Source organism: Monomorium pharaonis, unplaced genomic scaffold (genome assembly GCF_013373865.1).
Source record: "Monomorium pharaonis isolate MP-MQ-018 unplaced genomic scaffold, ASM1337386v2 scaffold_516, whole genome shotgun sequence".
Lineage (NCBI taxonomy): Eukaryota > Metazoa > Arthropoda > Insecta > Hymenoptera > Formicidae > Monomorium > Monomorium pharaonis.
Genome location: NW_023415820.1, coordinates 1 through 2,000, shown reverse-complemented (window position 1 = coordinate 2,000; position 2,000 = coordinate 1). Strand labels below are relative to the sequence as shown.

The 2,000-nt window shown below is 47.0% G+C and overlaps 1 protein-coding gene across 1 annotated transcript; it reads left to right on the top strand.

The window, feature by feature from the left end:
- Positions 1-144: 144 nt before the first annotated feature.
- Positions 145-1,929, top strand: LOC118648568 (the record flags this gene model as incomplete). The annotated part of the gene is made up of 2 exons (XM_036294907.1): positions 145-1,469; positions 1,638-1,929. Coding segments are annotated over exons 1-2 (1,617 nt in total), but the record flags the coding sequence as incomplete, so codon positions are not given.
- Between the last annotated feature and the right edge of the window lie 71 nt (positions 1,930-2,000).

Here is a 2,000-nt window from a genome sequence, read left to right as displayed (position 1 = left end):
TTTGATTTTCAACGCGAAATTGTTCGCTACTGTCGTAACGACGTCGTCATTCTTCGGCGCGCGTGTATGGAATTCAGAAAAATCTTTCTGGAGCGCGGTGACGTGTGTCCCTTCGAGGAATGCACGACTATCGCATCAACGTGTATGAAAGTTTTTCGTAAAAACTTTCTACGTAGTGATGAAATAGGCGTGATTCCGTCGAAGGAATACAGAAATGCAGACAAGCAATCGCAGAAAGCTCTGCGCTGGCTTGTGTGGATGGAGCGCGAGCTCGGTCATCCGGTCATTCACGCGGGTCGAGGACGCGAACACATAATTGCAGGCGCGACTGTTGACGGATATTACGAGACGGAGACTGCTAACGAGACACGACGTTACGTTTTACAATTCCACGGTTGTTTTTGGCACGGGTGCCCAAGTTGCTTTCGCGTTAATCGTGATCGTACACTTTTATCCGCGAATCCCGAAGACACCATCGACACGCGTTACGAGCGAACTCTCGCGCGGACATGGCGTCTTCAAAGACTAGGATATCGCGTGACCGAAAAGTGGGAGTGCGACTTTGATCGAGAGGTGCGAGAAAATCGGGAAATGCATACTTATTTCGAAAATCACGCGTTATTGAAACTCGCACCTCTCAATCCACGCGAGGCATTTTACGGCGAACGTACCGAGAACATCGCGACTCACTACGAAGTTAAGGGTACAGAGAAAATGCGTTACGTCGACGTATGTTCTTTGTACCCTTACGTATTGAAAACCGGTGCTTTCCCGATTGGTCATCCCGATATTTACATTGGTGAAGAATGCGGTAGATTAATCGGGACAGCACCGAATTTTAATTTTGATAACGTAGAGGGTCTTGTCCGCTGTAAAGTACTCCCACCGCGCGATCTATATCATCCGGTGCTCCCCTATCGCGTTAACGGGAAATTAATATTCGGACTATGCCGTAGTTGCTGCGAAACCTTCTCGACGTTACCCTGCACTCACGATTCTCCCTCCGATCGTGAATTCGAGGGTACATGGGTGTCCTGCGAATTGCGCAAGGCTGTCGAGAAGGGTTATTTCGTGACAGAAGTGAGCGAAATTTGGCAATATAATGTCACGAGATACGACCCCGGTACTCGGCAGGGTGGCTTGTTTGCCGAATACATAAATACTTTCCTGCAATTAAAGCAAGAAGCCAGCGGGTGGCCGAGCGAATGCCAGGACGACGAGGCTAAAGAACGTTACCTTCGGGAGTACGAGAAAACCGAAGGTATCGTTCTTGAAAAAAATAATATTGCACGAAATTCTGGCCTTCGTTCGGTCGCTAAGCTGTGCTTAAATTCCTTTTGGGGAAAATTCGGTCAACGAGCTAATCTGCCTAAGACCGAGATCGTGAAAACGTTTCATCATTTTGCCACTTTGCTCACGAGTCCTGAACACGAAATAACCGGTATATTACCCGTCAACGACGAGGTAATGTACGTTTCGTGACGGCTACGCGAGGAAGCGGTCGTAGCCTCGCCGATAACAAATGTCGTTATCGCTGCCTATACGACGGCACAGGCGAGGCTTGTATTATATAGTTATTTAGAAAAATTAGATAAAAGAGCCTTATATTGCGATACAGACTCGTGTATTTACTTAAGTTCTGGTGTTCCGAACGAGTACGAACCGCGTACGGGTAACTTTTTAGGTGACATGACGGACGAACTCGAAAGCTATGGCAGCGGTAGCTTTATCGAGTCGTTCGTATCAGGAGGACCGAAATTTTATGCGTATGTGGTTCGTACGCCGCAAGGAAACACCCACGAGGTCTGTAAAGTAAAGGGTATAACGTTAAATTATAATAATTCTAAGCTCTTAAATTTCCGTACTATAAGCAACTTAATATCGGGGATAGAAGAAGAGGAAGAAGAGACAACGGGAAGGGATGGCGTGGTAAAACTGCGTTTTAGTGCAATTCGGCGTACAGCGTTTCACGAAATCGTGACACGAACCGAGAAAAAAAC